The sequence below is a fragment of the Musca autumnalis genome, unplaced genomic scaffold (genome assembly GCF_047663935.1).
Source record: "Musca autumnalis isolate F117 unplaced genomic scaffold, ASM4766393v1 scaffold_3, whole genome shotgun sequence".
NCBI classification, from domain to species: Eukaryota; Metazoa; Arthropoda; class Insecta; order Diptera; family Muscidae; genus Musca; species Musca autumnalis.
Genome location: NW_027411866.1, coordinates 144689495 through 144704237, shown reverse-complemented (window position 1 = coordinate 144704237; position 14743 = coordinate 144689495). Strand labels below are relative to the sequence as shown.

Below are 14743 nucleotides of genomic sequence, written 5' to 3'. Positions count from 1 at the left end.
ACCCCTGAATATTATCCGACTTTCACCAAAACCAATAGGCTTCTTCCTCTGTAGGACCCTCAATAACCCCCAAAATTTCGTGAGGATCCCATCAAAATTGCGACCTGTAGCGTGATTACAAAAAAAAAATGGAAAAATGGGATGTATTACCGAATATTGCGATATCTCCGTTATTTGGCCACCTACGCCAACCTGTTTTACATCGTTGTAAAGATGGGATTTGCTACTTTCATAGTCAGACTTTGTTTTTGGAAAGTCGCCAACCAAAGCTGTGATACTCGTCATTATAACCAAAATCGCAAAAGTGAAAAGTTGGGTTTAATTTGCGGCTATTGCGATATCTTCGTTGTTTGACCATATACGACAACCTCCTTTACATCGCAAGAAAGGTGATATTTTCTACTTTCATTAGCAGGCTTTTGGTATACCCCTTATGGAAGATATTTGCTTTGGAAAAATACGTAGACTTTTTCTCCACTTGACGATCCGATCAAAATTGCGACCTGTAGCATGATTACAAGGTTTAGATGGACTGACTGACGGACGGACGGCCAGATCGCCTCAGCTCTTCGAGACAATCATTTTGGTATATATAAGTATGGGTCTACGACCATTTTTTCGATGAATTACAAGCTTTTGGGCAAAACCAACATATAATACCCTCCCCACATAGTGGTGTAGGGTATAAAAATATGTACAAGCCAAATTCCGACACCGCAGCATGATAGACGACCAAAAATAAGAAGATACGAGTCTCGGCGCTTTTCCCCATCAATTCCACTTTTGTGGTTTGAAAACATACTGCTTTTTATTTCTGGTCTTCTATTATGCTGCGGTGTAAATTTTATTTTATTTTATTTTATTCTTGTCGCACAATGGTACAGAATAAAATGTTTTGATTTCTTTGAAGAATTTCATGTAAATATTTATTAAAAAATATAACTTACAAAGCTAGGATATTGAAATTTCGGGAAGTGTTGCACTACATAAAGCATATTAACATATATATATTTTTTTTGAAAACAATTGCAGGATATTTTCAAAGGATTTTTTAGTATTTAATTTTTCAAGGAGATTTTTGATGTCCTTATTATCCTTAATCGCCATAAATGAAAATTATTATATTAAGCCAATATTCTCATCTTTATTATGACGCCAACAACAGCATCGTGCGATGAGTACAAGTATTTAAATAGTTTTTTTGAAAAATGTTGTCCTTTGACTTTGAAATTTCAGCTTCATGTGTAATTTTGGCTGTCGGACGGTGTTATTTATAACCACACTCTCCTAATAAAGTATTCACAAAACATATTCAATTTAGTAGCATTGGTAATCCTTTCTTTTTGAAATTGGTGTGTGAGCTGATGCATTAATAATATCCTATCCTCTTTTAATTTTTATTATTTTTTATTTGTTATGGGATGACCAAAACGTTTCTTAAATAACTCATATTTTTGAATGTATCAAAACAAATATCAAACATTCATTTCCTTTTTGTCTCTAACCGAAACCATAATAATCCACCACCTAATTTCGTTGACTGCTTTGCCCAAAATAAAAAGTCGAATAAAATAATCGCAGCTAAATTTAAGAAAAAAGATTTCAATTTATGTTTGAGCAACTTACTGACAAAAAACAAGTAAAACGGAACAAAAATCAGGATAACTTGCTTTGAAGTCAAGTGAAAACTGTAAGTATAATATGAAAAAAAAAACTTTTAACTTAATTTCATACTTAACCCGACGACGAAGCAACGGATATAATACAGAACTAAACTCTGGCATACTGACCGACGATAGGACCATCAAAAAGGAAATGGTCAACAAGAATGGACGACAGTTTGTTAAAGTTTCGTTGTAATGAGATTGGTTATCATTGGTATAGAGAGGAAGCTGTACGAAAAGAGAGTGTGGCATAACCAGTAAAGCAAAGTAGGTTTAGGTCGAAGTATATTAACTTATTTGTAAAAAGTTTAATTTCTTTTCTTCGAATCGAGGCAAAGTTCGCTTTTCGCTGTTGATCTTTTTAAAAGCAGTCACGGTGCTCTTGAATCAAATTTAAATGGAAGTTTTTACGGATTATGAAACTACAATGTTCATAAATGAGAAAAATCATAAAAGAAAACAATCGCCGGAGCGCTTTTACATAAATCGCGATTCAAGTAGACATTTTTAGGTTAGGTTTTCACGATTTTGCTTGGAAACCGGAAGTCCTATCGAAACGGGACTAAAGAAAATGTTGCAGCTATGAAAATTCTCTACATGATTGACCTTTATAATAATTTCGTAGGTTTTACCGCTATTGAGATATAGAAGTTCAAATTAGGACAACGCATTGACTGTATCGTCTCCTGACAAAACAATGTCATGACTGAAATTTCACAACTTAAACTTATATATCTCGAAAATGGTACAACCTAGAAAAAAATTACGAATGCCAATCTTGTAGAGAATTTTCACAGCTACAGCATGTTTTTCAGCTCTATTTCGATAGGATTTGCGGTTTCCAAGCTAAATCTCGAAACCCCTTAAATAAAACTAAATTTTGACCTCGATTTTTTAGAAATCCCTCCAGCGATTTTTTCTTGGCTTTGCATTTTGTTTCAAAATCCGCAAAAACTTCCCAGGATATTTCCTGGCAACCTTTAATTTTCCTTGGCGCGGATCATCTTCCTATCATAATTTCCGTTAACAGACCACCCAACTTCATAATCTGTGACCGCAAACATTTACTTAACCTTGAGAGATAATAAACAAGGGTTATAAAATTTACCAATCACCGCTTAAGAGAGCTGTCCTGTCCCTCGAGTTATTCAGTAGATGAAAATTGGAGTGCTGAGATTCGTCGTACGAATCCTAGGCGAGCGTAAGCAGAAAATGTTGTTAGACCAATTGAAGTAAACATTGGCACAGGATTTAGTAAATTGTTGACAACGGTTAAATCGCTCTTTAATATCGAAAAAAGGATGATATAACTGTTAGCTTCAGCAGCGTAACAGGGACAGATTCTATGAGCTGCACGTGTTATTTGAATCAGCAAATTATAGAGCACCAGGGAAGTGATAGGGCGAAGAGAAGTGTGCTACGCCGTATAAGAGCCTTCGAAGCCGAAGAGATTCCACCACAATTTAACATGACCGATGTTGCAGATATCATCCGAAACGCGAAATCATCCATAGCGTTGGATCTACTCGGAATCTCTATGGCAATGTTCAAGTAACTTGATGAAAGCGGAGCTGAGTATTTGATAAGTGTCCTTAATTTTTTTGTTAGGCACCCATACCGGAATCCTAAAAAGTTGTTAGGTGTTTCAGCTACTACAGCCATGCACGAAATCCAGCAACGGAGAATCGTACAGTCCGATATCCATTCTGTCGTCAGTTGTGTTGATATTGGAGACACTACTCCTCCCCATGATGAGAAGCAGTTTCCCAGCTGCCAACATCAGCATGGATTTCGTAAAAGGCGCAGTACTACAGAAGCATCATATGCCATATCCACACATATCTGGCTAGGACTGAACCAAAACGGGCCGTGCCACCTAACAGTCATTGTGACTTTCGACCTATCGAAGACCTTCAATACCCACAGAAATCTTCATGCTCTGGAGAGAAGGAAGAAAAGGGAGCCGCTAGATCAAACAGGCATACTCGCATACCACCCATCCATAGCAGCAGACAAATACCAGATGCCGAGCCAAACAAGAGTGGTCTTAACTAAATTAAAATCAATCTAAATTAGGCCCTAATTGATAGTACTGCACGATATGCTGCATCTGTTTAACGACCCACCTAAACCCACTCGCATGTCTTCCAAGTGATAATCCTGTGAATGTAAACAAAATTGTGTGTTCGCTCATCTCCTAGGGTCATTAGTCTACTCACAGAAGATGGTTGGATTTCTCAAAGAAGACCAGTTGGTCTTTTCATATAAGAGCAGTTGATCTTCTCATAGAACAACAGTTGATAGAATAGAATAGAATAGAATAGCAATTGATTTTCTCGTTGTAGCTCACACTAACTGGTATTGTTTCGTATTAAAATTGTTAGCCTTCTCATAGAAGACAATTTGGTCTTCTTAGAGAAGACATGTTGGATCTTCTTATTGATGGTCACTCATAGAAGTCCAATTGGTCTTTTCATTGAGGTCTAGTTTGTCTTCGCATAGAAGACCAGTTGATCTTGACATAGAAGACCAGTAGAGTAGCAACTGGTCTTCTCATTCTTATGGAATACCAGTTGGTATTTTTAAAGGAAACCACTTGGTATTCTCTTGCAAGAATAGTAGATCTTCTCTTAGAAGACCAGTTGATCTTCTCATAGAAAATCATTTTGTCTTCTCATAGAATATCAGTTGGTCTTCTTTTAGAAATCCAGTTAGTCCTCACTTAAAACAAGTAAAAAAGTATCAGTCGGCTTTGCGGACAGAGATATACCCTCAGCCTATGTGAATTGGAACTTTCGAATGTATTTAGGGTCTTTTCAGAATTTTGCTGCACTTTTGAGCATTTGAACTTGCCGAACAAAATGTGGATTAGGATTTCAAAAGTTCTGAGGAGGATGGAATGGACCGACATAGTGCATTACGGAAGTGGATCTTATTTTTAAAGCCTAAGCCCACTAGTCTTTGCAATTGGTTATCGTACACCTGTTGGACCAGTATGCCAGGAAACATGGACTTGTCCACGGAAAACATAATATGGCTGTAAAAAACATCGTCGGTATAAATTTCCAAAGGATCTCCGAAGAGACCCTAAACTGCACTTGGAAACAAATGTCGAACTTTTGTCGAGGAGGTATCCTAAAGAGAAGACCGATATGGGATTTTTAGAAGTTAAACTAAGTTTGGGCAAAATATGACGAAGGCCAAATTTTGGACCAAATCGGTTTATCAGTTCGAGAGTTGTTGTTCTCTGCAGCTACTACATATGGTGCCGTAGTTGTTTTTCCCAGAAGTATGGACTTCCCACTGAAAAAACCTTTAACGTTGCAATTGAGACAGCGATTACAAGTTGCTTCAACAGAAATCAAAGTTAGCCAAGACCAGGCCTTAAAGTGAACTTATTGGAAATTTTGTGTGGGACGTAACCGAAGGAATGGCAAATATAGTCCATATTCAAACCTGATCTATATCCGGTAGATATATTAGGATGCGTAAAGTACGGACCAAATCGGTCCTTCCCTTCAAGAAATATCGTGCGCACAATTTTTGCGAACATATTTGAACTCTTTTGGGGAGGTACCTGAAGGAGTGAACCGATATGGCTTATCTTCGAACTTAAACTAAGCTTGCACAAAATATTACTAAGGCCACATTATGGACCGAATCGGCAGACCCGTTCGAGAGTTATCTTGCGATCCAACCACTAAACACTGTGTCATAGGGTTTTTTGTACCTTTCAGGCTATTTTCTCAGAAAGTATGGACTTGGCCCTGATAAAACTTAAACCGTCGTATGGAGGCAGTGAATACAAGGTGCTACAACAAAACAACAAAGCGATCGGGAGCAGGTCCTAAACTGAACTTTTCCGAAATTTTGTGTTGTAGGTACCAGAAGGAGTGGACCGATTGAGACCATATTGGAACATCATCTAAGTTTGGTAGACATTTCACGATGTGCAAAGTATGGACCAAATCGGTTACTCCCTTCAAGAGTTATCGTGCGCACCAGCCAGACAGACAGACGGACGGACATTGCTAAATCAACTCCAAATTGCCTGAAACACATTCCGTCAAAACATACTTGGGGTCTAAAACCATTATTTCGATGAGGCATATTTTGCCCGTTTGAAAGTGTATATACCTCGTTACCATAAGTGCTGAGGATATAAAAAGGAAATATTTTTATAGAAAACCTTCTTCTAATAGAAGACCAATTAGTCTGCTCATTGAAGGCTGCTTTGTCATCTCACAAAAGGCCAGATGGTCTCTTCAGAGACGTTGTTGGACTTCTCCTAAAGGATCAGTTAACTTCTCATAGAAGAGCAGTTTATCTTCTCGTAGAAGATCATTTTCCTTCACAAAGAACACCAGTTTGTCTTCTCATAGAAACCAGTTAGTTTTGTTATAAAAGTCCAGATCGCCTTCTAATAGAAAGCAACTAGTTCTTCTGATAGAACAGTTCGATGCCTCTTTAAAGACCAGTTGGTCTGCTCGTTAAGGCCTAGTCGTTTTATATAAGGTGTGCTCAAAGAAAAACATCGGATCTTCTCATAAAGACGAGTCAGTCTTCTCATAGAAAAGCAGTCGGACTTTTCATAAAAGAACTGTTAACAGTTCATAAAGAAGACGAATATGTCTTCTCATTGAAGACTACTAACTTATTATAAATTATCATTAGGTATTTTCATACTGCGACATGGCTTCTACACTAAACTTGTACAAACCTGGTGTGCAACCAGCAATTGAAGCCATTCGTTATGCGCTTTTTGATCGATTGGACTTTCAACATAAATATTATAATCCGTTAAAGAATAAGAATAACACACCATATATAAATTTTCGATCCGAATAATATATGCATATTTCTTTATAAAATCTTCATTCAATATTAGTTTTCGTTATTTATTCTTTCGTCAACTCCCCTCTGCGTTTATAATATTCGATTAATCTTATCGAACTACCGCGTTGCATTCAACAATAGATCGCATACAATAGTCGTGCGAATATCCGTGTATTGGATGATTGTTCCATTGTTTAAACCAACAAATGACTTAACTAAAGCCTTCAATTCTCCAGTGAAATTTTTCGATTTAACGTTTCTTTGTTAACTTTTATATTCTTGATTTTCTTTTCATTTGTCGGGCATTGTTGCTGCTTTCATTCTTTCATTTATTCCCACACTTAATTACAAAATACAAAGCAAACGAGCAAAGAAATATAAACGAGCAAAGCTTTCAAAGAAATCAAGACAAAAAAGAGAGAAAAAAGAACAAATCGTATACACAGACACATGACTACCACATACATACTTACACTATAATAACCGGCTTCCTGCAGACTGATGTAGAGAAATATGTTCAACAGACCCACAAATTCGGTCGCTATAAAACCAAAGACAAACAAAAAGAAACTCTGACCGTAGGTGACCTTAAACATGGGCGGTTGTAGTGATGACCTTGGACGCAACTTTGACCCAATTTCAGCCTTCAATATAGATATGTAAGCAATCAGACCGATGAGCATCAGTAAACCTTTTTCATCCATAGAAATTCACGCATTCATTCATTCAATCATTCATTTGGCCATTCTCATTGGGAAGGTGGGTTGGTTGGTGGGTTAGTTGGCGTGGAAGATGATCGTTTGCACGCGGTTCAAATGAATTCAAGTTTTTCCATTTTTTGTTACGAATGTTTTCAGTTTCAATGTTGTCGTTGTCATCATGGTCGTCGTGGTGTTCACCATTATCATCAACGTTAATGATGGTATGTTGTGGGAAATTCCAATATCGGGTATTTTTTTTGTTAATGAGCAGGACAATTGCAAAAACAGTTGTGAGTTTTTTCCACCATCATGAGGATGTTTGTGAGAAGGTATACCATAGACAGCAGCACAGGGAGCAGAAAGAAACAACAAGTAAACGTGTTAAGATAAAAAACATATTGACAATAATTAAAAGTTAAATTGAAATTAATATTAATGATAGTTCACAAAGTTTTTTTTCATGGCAGGTGTCAAGTAGTGGATGGCAAGTGGGTTTTATGGATGAACGCTTAGCTGGAAAGACGGATGAATGGATAGATAGACACAATAATGAAGGTGTAAATGAAGTGGCAGTAGTAGTGAATATTTTTTAAAGGATTACGGTTTTAATGAGACCCTGAACATATCATTATATTGTAAATTCATACAAATTTATTTTTTCCAACGCCAGCGGACTTAAAAAGTGTGGACATTGCAGGGTCACTTCTCTTGTGTGTGAGGTTCAGTGTTAACCCTTTCTAGTAAACGTGCAAAAATGGAAATAGAAAATTTTGCATAAGGTGACACTGGAATGACAAAATTAAAGTTAGTTCAGATTCGAATACAACACTTTCCTTCTGCTGCGATGGTTGGGGAATTGTCTGCGAGTACAGCATTCGCTCTGCACCAGTGTACGTCCTGCGAAACTGCAGAAGAGTGAATGCTATTCTGGCCTGCCGGATAGAATTTGTATGAACAACCTACGTATACGTAATATCACACGTTAGGGTTTTACGACGTCACTCATACTCAAATAGTCAGGACGGTATTATGAGGTACCCGCCTATCTGATTTTAGCGTTCTTTTATTTCATTTTTATTTTAGGCACTCCTTCTTTCAGAAAGGGTCTATAGAAACACTCTTTCTGAAAGAAAGCATCCTATAGAAGCACCCTTTTCTCAGAAAGGGTATATTGAAGCACTCTTTTTCAGAAAGGGTCTATAGAAGCACCTTTTTTCAGAAAGGGTCTATAGAAGCACCTTTTTTCAGAAAGGGGCTATAGAAGCACCCTTTCCTCAGAAAGGGTCTATAGAAACACCCTTTCTTTCAGAAATGGTCTACAGACGCACCCTTTTTTCAGAAAGGGTCAATGGAAGCACCCTTTTTTCAGTAAGGGTCTATGGAAACACCCTTTTCCCAGAAAGGGTCTGTAGAAGCACCCTTTCTTTAAGAAAACATTTATAGAAGCACCCTGTCTTTTAGAAAGGGTCTATAGAAGCACCCTGTCTTTCAGAAAGGGTCTATAGAAGCACCTTGTCTTTCAGAAAGGGTCTATAGAAGCACCCTGTCTTTCAGAAAGGGTTTATAGAAGCACATTGTCTTTCAGAAAGGGTCTATAGAAGCACCCTTTCATTCAGAAAAGGTTTATATAAGCACCCTTTATTTCAGAAAGGGTTTATAGAAGCACCCTTTCTTTCAGAAAGTGTCTATAGAAGCACCCTGTCATTTAGAAATGTTCTATAGAGGCACCCTGTCTTTCAGAAAGGGTCTACAGAAGAACCCATTCTTTCAGAAAGGGTCTATAGAAGCACCCTGTCTTTCAGAAAGAGTCTATAGAAGCACTTAGTCTTTCAAAAATCTTCTATAGAGGCACCCTGTCTTTCAGAAAGGGTTTATAGAAGCACATTGTCTTTCAGAAAGGGTCTATAGAAGCACCCTTTATTTCAGAAAGGGTTTATAGAAGCACCCTTTCTTTCAGAAAGTGTCTATAGAAGCACCCTGTCATTCAGAAATGTTCTATAGAGGCACCCTGTCTTTCAGAAAGGGTCTACAGAAGAACCCATTCTTTCAGAAAGGGTCTATAGAAGCACCCTGTCTTTCAGAAAGAGTCTATAGAAGCACTTTGTCTTTCAAAAATGTTCTATAGAGGCACCCTGTCTTTCAGAAAGTGTCTACAGAAGAACCCATTCTTTCAGAAAGGGTCTATAGACGCACCCTTTCTTTCAGAAAGTGTTTATAGAAGCACCCTTTCTTTCAGAAAAGATTTAAAGAAGCACCCTGCCTTCCTGAAAGGGTATATAGAAACACCCTGTCTTTCAGAAAAGGGTCTATAAACACCCTTTTTTCAGAAATGATCTATAGAAGCACCCTTTTTCAAAAGGGTCTATAGAAGAGTCTTTTCTTTCAGAAGGGGTCTACAGAAGCAACCTTTCTTTTAGATAGGGTCTGTAGAGCCGCCCAGTCTTTCAGAAAAGGACTATAGAAGCACGCTTTCTTTCAGAAATGGTCTATAGAAACACCCTGTCTTTCATAAAGGTCTACAGACGTACCTTGTCTTTTAGAAAGCGTCTATAGAAGCACGCTTTCTTTCAGAAACTGTCTACAGAAGCACCCATCCTTTCAAAAATGGTCTACAGACCCTATTTTTCTGAAAGGGTCTGTAGAAGCGCCCTTTCTTTCTGAAAGGGTCTATAGAAGCACCCTTTCTCTCTCAAAGGGTCTATAGAAGCACCCTTTCTTTTTGAAAGCCTCTATAGAAGCACCCTTTCTCTCTCAAAGGGTCTATAGAAGCACCCTTTCTTTTTGAAAGCCTCTATAGAAGCACCCTTTCTGTATGAAAGGGTCTCCAGAAGCACCCTTTCTGTATGAAAGGGTCTCCAGAAGCACCCTTTCTGTATGAATGGGTCTCCAGAAGCACCCTTTCTGTATGAAAGGGTCTCCAGAAGCACCCTTTCTGTATGAAAGGGTCTCCAGAAGCACCCTTTCTGTATGAAAGGGTCTCCAGAAGCACCCTTTCTGTATAAAAGGGTCTCTAGAAGCACCCTTTCTGTATGAAAGGGTCTCCAGAAGCACCCTTTCTGTATGAAAGGGTCTATAGAAGCACCCTTTCTGTATGAAAGGGTCTATAAAGCACTCTTTCTTTCTGAAAGGGTCTAAAGAAGCTCCCTTTCTTTCAGAGAGGGTCTAAAGAAGCACCCTTTCTTTCTGAAAGGGTCTAAAGAAGCCCACTTTCTTTAAGTGAGGGTCTATAGAAGACCCCTTTCTTTCAGAGAGGGTCTATAGAAGCACCCTTTCTATGCGCTTAGCAGGATATTGTATATGTCAGAAAGGGTCTAAAGAAGCCCACTTTCTTTTAGTGAGGGACTATAGAAGCCCCCTTTCTTTCAGAAAGGGTCCATAAAGCCCCCTTTCTTTCAGAGGGGGTCTAAAGAAGCACATTTTCTTTCTGAAAGTGTCAAAGGGGTCACCCTTTCTTTCACAAAGATTCTATAAAAACCCCCTTTCTTTCAGAAAGATTCTATAGAAGCCCCCTTTCTTTCAGAGAGGGTCTAAAGAGGAATCTTTTCTTTCTGAAAGGGTCTAAAGGGGCACCCCATCTTTCAGAAAGGGTCTAAAGGGGCACCCCATCTTTCAGAAAGGGTCTAAAGGGGCACCCCATCTTTCAGAAAGGGTCTATAGAATCACCCTTTCTTTTAGAAAGGGTCTATAGAAGCACCCTTTCTTTTAGAAAGGGTCTATAGAAGCACCCTTTCTTTTAGAAAAGGTATATAGAAGCACCCTTTCTTTTAGAAAAGGTCTATAGAAGCACCCTTTCTTTTAGAAAGGGTCCATAGAAGCACCCTTTCGTTTAGAAAGGGTCCATAGAAGCACCCTTTCTTTTAGAAAGGGTCCATAGAAGCACCCTTTCTTTTAGAAAGGGTCCATAGAAGCACCCTTTTTTTAGAAAGGGTCCATAGAAGCACCCTTTCTTTTAGAAATGGTCCATAGAAGCACCCCTTCTTTCAGAAAGGGTCCATAAAAGCACCCCTTCTTTCAGAAAGGGTCCATAGGAGCACCCTTTCATTCAGAATGTGTTTACAGCAGCACCTCTTCATTCAGAAATGGTCTATAGAAGCACCCTTTATTTCAAAAAGGGTCTATAGAAGCACCCTTTATATCAAAAAGGGTCTATAGAAGCACCCTTTATTTCAAAAAGGGTCTATAGAAGCACCCTTTATATCAAAAAGGGTCTATAGAAGCACCCTTTATTTCAAAAAGGGTCTATAGAAGCACCCTTTATTTCAAAAAGGGTCTATAGAAGCACCCTTTATTTCAAAAAGGGTATATAGAAGCACCCTTTATTTCAAAAAGGGTATATAGAAGCACCCTTTATTTCAAAAAGGGTATATAGAAGCACCCTTTATGTCAAAAAGGGTATATAGAAGCACCCTTTCTTTCAGGAAGGGTCTATAGAAGCACCCTTTCTTTCAGTAAGGGTCTATAGAAGAACCATTTCTTTTAGAAAGTGTCTAAAATGGCACCCTTTCTTTCAGAAAGTGTCTAAAATGGCACCCTTTCTTTCAGAAAGTGTTTATAAAGGAACCATTTCTTTCAGAAAGGGTCTATAGATGCACCCTTTCCTTCCGAAACGGTCTGAAGAGGCGCCCTGTCTTTCAGAAAGGGCCCATAGAAGCACCTTTTCTTTCAGAAAAGGTCTATAGGTCTGTATTTCAGAAACGGTCTGAAGAGGAGCCCTTTCTTTCAGAAAGGGTCCATAGAAGCACCCTTTCTTTTAGAAAGGCCCCATAGAAGCACCCTTTCTTTCAGAAAAATTCTATAGAGGCACTCTGTCGTTCAGAAACGGTCTGTAGAAGCGCCCTGTCTTTCAGAAAGGGTCTATAGAGGCACCCTGTCTTTCAGAAACGGTCTACAGAAACACCCTTTTTTCAGTAAGGGTCTATAGAAGCACCCTTTTTGAAAGAGAAGGTTATAGACCTTCTTTCCCGTATTCAAGAGTGATCTAAACGTTCCCACAACTTACTTATTCATGTACCAATGTTGCACTGTTTCGGGTGGTCTAGCCACGTTTTCGCTTATAATCGCTTACTAGACTGTTTCCTGACTCTTGGGTCTTCGATGCTCACTTTATAGTCTTTTTTCTACTTCTGGGGAATTTTATGTAATATCAGGTATTCAACCAGCATGTATCTTTAGCTGTGATGATACCCCGAACAATTGTCTCAGCTACCCGAGGATCTGAGGGAATGAGCAGGCTCTATAAAGCGTTTATTGATGTGTGGCGAGTTGTGTCAATCTCTGCTCATACTCGTAGAAGCGTCTTCGTTCACAGTGCGTAAAGCTACCAATTTGCTCGGTCAGTTCCGGTCAGGGGACATTGAAGTCCCCTAGTACCAGACGGTTGTTGGCCCCTAAGAGCAAACTAATATCGGGCATATAAATCATCGGTTTATACACATTAAGCAGCTCTACCTCGGCTGTACCATCTACATCTACCCCCATACATTTTATGTACGGGTCACTAAAGTCGACCCCACGTGAAATAGGTCTTCACTGGACAGACTCCTCCGTTTCTTGTACGATCCTTCCGCAACGTTGCAAGCTAAGGTGGCAGTGATCTTTGTTTCTTAGATCTCGGAGACCATGATGTTTTTCCGACTCATAAAATCCACAATATCGCTGACCTTATTGCGAAGACCGTTGCAATTGAATTGCTGGAACTTGCATTTCTGGGGCGCTGATCCCACGGCGCACGGTGGTCGAAAGCACTGATCTAGCGGCGCGAAATTAATAACATGCAAACGTATTGAGATACGTCACTGAAATTTGGCACAAACTCAGCTTGTGCCTGTGGGTAATAATGGGCCAAATATGAACAATATCGGCTGATGTTTTGGTATAGCCCCCATATAACGGTACCTTAAGATTTTCGGTATTTTGAGGATTTAAGCCACAATTTCGTAGCAAATTACCTGTAATTTGGTACTTAGGGTTCCTAGTGGTCAAAAAATAATTTCACCAAAAATTATGGACATAGGTGCACGTTTTGATATAGCCCCTATGTAACCGTACCTCCCAACTTAAGGTATTTTGAATATAATGACCACATTTTTAAAACAACTTGGCTGTAATTTTGCATTCCGTGTTCTCACTGCGTATAAAATCTTCTTACAAAACATTTTCAACACGGATTTATGTTTCGATGTAGCCCCTTTTATGGTACCCCCGATTCGTTGAATTTTTACTTGTTATCCCATATTTAGCTACAATATGGTATTATAATGTCTCCGGGGGTAGAAATCCTCCTTGAAAAAACATTTCCCAAGATAGGTCCATATTTTGATTTAGCTCCCATACAAATGCACAGCTAAATTTGTATGAATTTCATGCAAAATCCCTTTTTTTAAAAGTGCAGTCATCAAAAGATTTGCAAATATTTGCAGCCCGAATGTGGTTATTCAGTATCCAGAGAGTCCAATTCCATTCCCCAAAAAATAATCGAACCTAAGTTCGGCTAAAAACCATAAAAACAATAAAAAATTGAATTTTTTGAAAATTTATTGCTATATAACTAAGTAGCTCCAGACCCCAAACTAATTTTTATAATTTAAATCACACCTTCTGCTATTAATTAAAAATATATCTTGTCCATTTTCATTACGAATTTATTTAACATTTAAACAAATATGAAGTTAATTTTTTTGCAACAATTTTTAAAAATCTGATGCAACAAAAACTCTTATATTTGATAGTGAATAACTGAGTGAATATTTACAACAACAAAAATGAAAAAACAAAATCTTTGTCTGCAAAGTGGTTGTAATCGATACAATGGAAAATATTTCGCAATTTTATAGTTCGATTTTTTTACTTTTGCGCCGCTAGATCAGTGGTTTCGACCAGTGTGCGGCGGCCTGTTCTATCTTCCGGAATAACCCGTGTTCATTTTAGTTGGTGCCGACAGGGTTACTTAGAGCTTTTAGGACACTATCTCAAGAAGTATAGATTTGCTCCGGAATAAAATGCAATGTCTTAGAGGGCTCAATTTTGTGCCAGTCCGAAAACAAACATTTTGAAGGAGTGGACCGATAGATCATATTCGAAGCTGATGTACATATGCCTGGAATAAATATTACGACCTTCGACAGGGAACTCTTGTGTCTCATGTCTCTATCTCTAGATGAAATACTAAGAGAAACTAATTTTGGTCCAAATCAGTTGATACCTTCGTGAGTTATAGTGCACACCATTTTAAAAAACAATTATGAACTTCTGTGGGGAGATACCGAAGGAATGGATTGATATGGCCCATCTTCGAAGATGATCTAAATTTGGATAAAATATTACGGAGAGTTAACGTGCTCTCCAGCCATACAGACAAAATTTTGCCAATAGTATATCATTGTTTTAGCCTTCTTAGTGCATTCCTCGCTTCAGAAACGTTTTCATCAAGAGAAGGCTAAGTCCCGAATTGGTCTTCATTGTAAGCTTACTAAATGAACCTTAATAAAAAACCCTTGATATTGTATTTTCCAATCCTTCTTTAAACTTTTTTATTTCTCATAT

The 14743-nt window shown here is 38.3% G+C and overlaps 1 protein-coding gene across 1 annotated transcript in view; it reads right to left on the bottom strand.

Annotated features, from left to right (window-relative positions):
- stg1 (stargazin-like protein) overlaps positions 1-14743 on the bottom strand; it is a 246516-nt gene that overhangs the window by 20666 nt on the left and 211107 nt on the right. Inside the window, exon 5 of the mRNA XM_073979640.1 lies at positions 6974-7191. Within this exon, the coding sequence (XP_073835741.1) occupies positions 6974-7191 (218 nt within the window). The remainder of the gene's footprint in view (positions 1-6973; positions 7192-14743) is intronic.